A 1573-nucleotide genomic window follows, 5' to 3' on the forward strand; every position below is an offset into this window, starting at 1 on the left:
ACATGGCAGACTTGATATATAATTTGTCTGGTAACTAATAAATAATGAATTACAAATCCGACCCAAACTGGCTCGGCCTCAGCACCAATATGTTCAAGGAGACGGGGGGCTTGATGAACCTGATCCCAGGCTTTCTCCACCTGGGTTTCTATGTGCTGAAAACCGGTTCTTGTGATACCTCATTAGGTCAATAAGAGCAGACTGCTGTACAATTTCCTCCCAAACCGAAATCTCATTGGTGACCCACTCTTCCTTGGCCTCAGCACGCTTGATACGTTCAAGGAGACGATCCCAAGCATTCTCCAACTGGGTCTTGATGTGCTGAACTTCGGCCGGTGTCAGCGTGGAGGTGTCAGTGTCCGGGTACTTGATTGGCAAACCACCCTTTGCCATCCATCTGAACCAATTGTATGACCTTTTCAGAAGTTGGTCGACGCCCCCTGGTGGAAAGGTGATGCGAGTATTCCACCACGCAAACTCGTATGCAGGCCGGATACGGTCATCCATGAAGGCTTCCTGAGGGTGCAGTGGGTTACCCTGGAGACAGGACTTCAAAAAGGGAGGGACGATAAACTGGCAGGAAGGTGAGCTCAAAGAGAAAAAATCTGGGGCAAAGTTTTACTTTATGCCCATAGGCGCATGCCATGCTGAGAGTCGCTATAATGAAACCCTAACCAAAGGAATGAGTTTAGCCGGGCGCGGCAAAATAAAGCTCACCTGTTCGGCCGACATGTACTCCAACCAACAATTCTCGAACTCAGGGTCAATGGGGTTTTCGAGCTTTGATGTCAAAATGGCTCTGAATCGAGAGGACCAGTAGCAGAGTACCTCCTGGAACTCTTGCTCATCCTTCCAGAGGAGATTAGCCACTACAGAAGAATCTCTGGTAAAAGCTGGAGGCCGTATCTTCAGCACCTCGTCAACCCATTGCTCTGCTTGGCGGGGGTCAAATGACAGGTGTTCTTTTGCATACATGGTGGACAATGAGAAAGAATAGTTTGATTCAACTAGGATTAGGTAATGCAATGGCCTCGCACATGACCCCGGCATTTATAAATTCTTTGGTGGCCTGGAAGGCCAGTTCTTTCCACATACTGATTTGCCCCTCGGCAAAGCATACATGTCCCGGCTTGTCTGGCACCAAGTCCCTCAGCCCAGCCCACTCCCTTGCTTTGTTGATGAAATAGAGGCGGGTCCAGTTCATTTCGTTTGGGATCAAGGTATGCTCTTCTGACCACCGGTCATATCGAGCTTTTGCTCTGAGCCAATTCACCCGATATACTTTGATTTGTCTGGTTTCAATTCATGTAGAGTAATAAAAGTGACTGGATCTGACCTTGTTCCATGTATGTTGAACCCGACGAATCATCAGCCACAGCCATATTCCAGAACCATGGCAGAGCAATATTTCTTTGACCCCGGGTGTTGCCATTGTATACCGTAGTTAGTGCCCTTGTATCTTTTTTCCCTATCGGCTTGTATCGGTCACGAGTGCCCTGAGGAGCATTGAGCTGATTAAGAGCCCATCGAGCTTGGTTGTATGCCCGGAGAGCACTTTTCATATTGCGATCCG

At 48.4% G+C, this 1573-nt stretch overlaps 2 protein-coding genes across 2 annotated transcripts; both read right to left on the bottom strand.

The window, feature by feature from the left end:
- Nucleotides 1-93: 93 nt before the first annotated feature.
- Nucleotides 94-975, bottom strand: LACBIDRAFT_335145 (uncharacterized protein; the record flags this gene model as incomplete). Its single annotated transcript, XM_001890018.1, has 3 exons — nucleotides 94-573; nucleotides 623-670; nucleotides 718-975. The coding sequence occupies 3 exons, from the start codon at nucleotides 973-975 to the stop codon at nucleotides 94-96; spliced, it is 786 nt and encodes a 261-aa protein (XP_001890053.1).
- A 28-nt stretch (nucleotides 976-1003) lies between these two features.
- Nucleotides 1004-1562, bottom strand: LACBIDRAFT_316725 (uncharacterized protein; the record flags this gene model as incomplete). Its single annotated transcript, XM_001890019.1, has 2 exons — nucleotides 1004-1281; nucleotides 1337-1562. The coding sequence occupies 2 exons, from the start codon at nucleotides 1560-1562 to the stop codon at nucleotides 1004-1006; spliced, it is 504 nt and encodes a 167-aa protein (XP_001890054.1).
- Nucleotides 1563-1573: the final 11 nt, after the last annotated feature.

The sequence above is a fragment of the Laccaria bicolor genome, genomic scaffold (assembly GCF_000143565.1).
Source record: "Laccaria bicolor S238N-H82 LACBIscaffold_77 genomic scaffold, whole genome shotgun sequence".
Lineage (NCBI taxonomy): Eukaryota > Fungi > Basidiomycota > Agaricomycetes > Agaricales > Hydnangiaceae > Laccaria > Laccaria bicolor.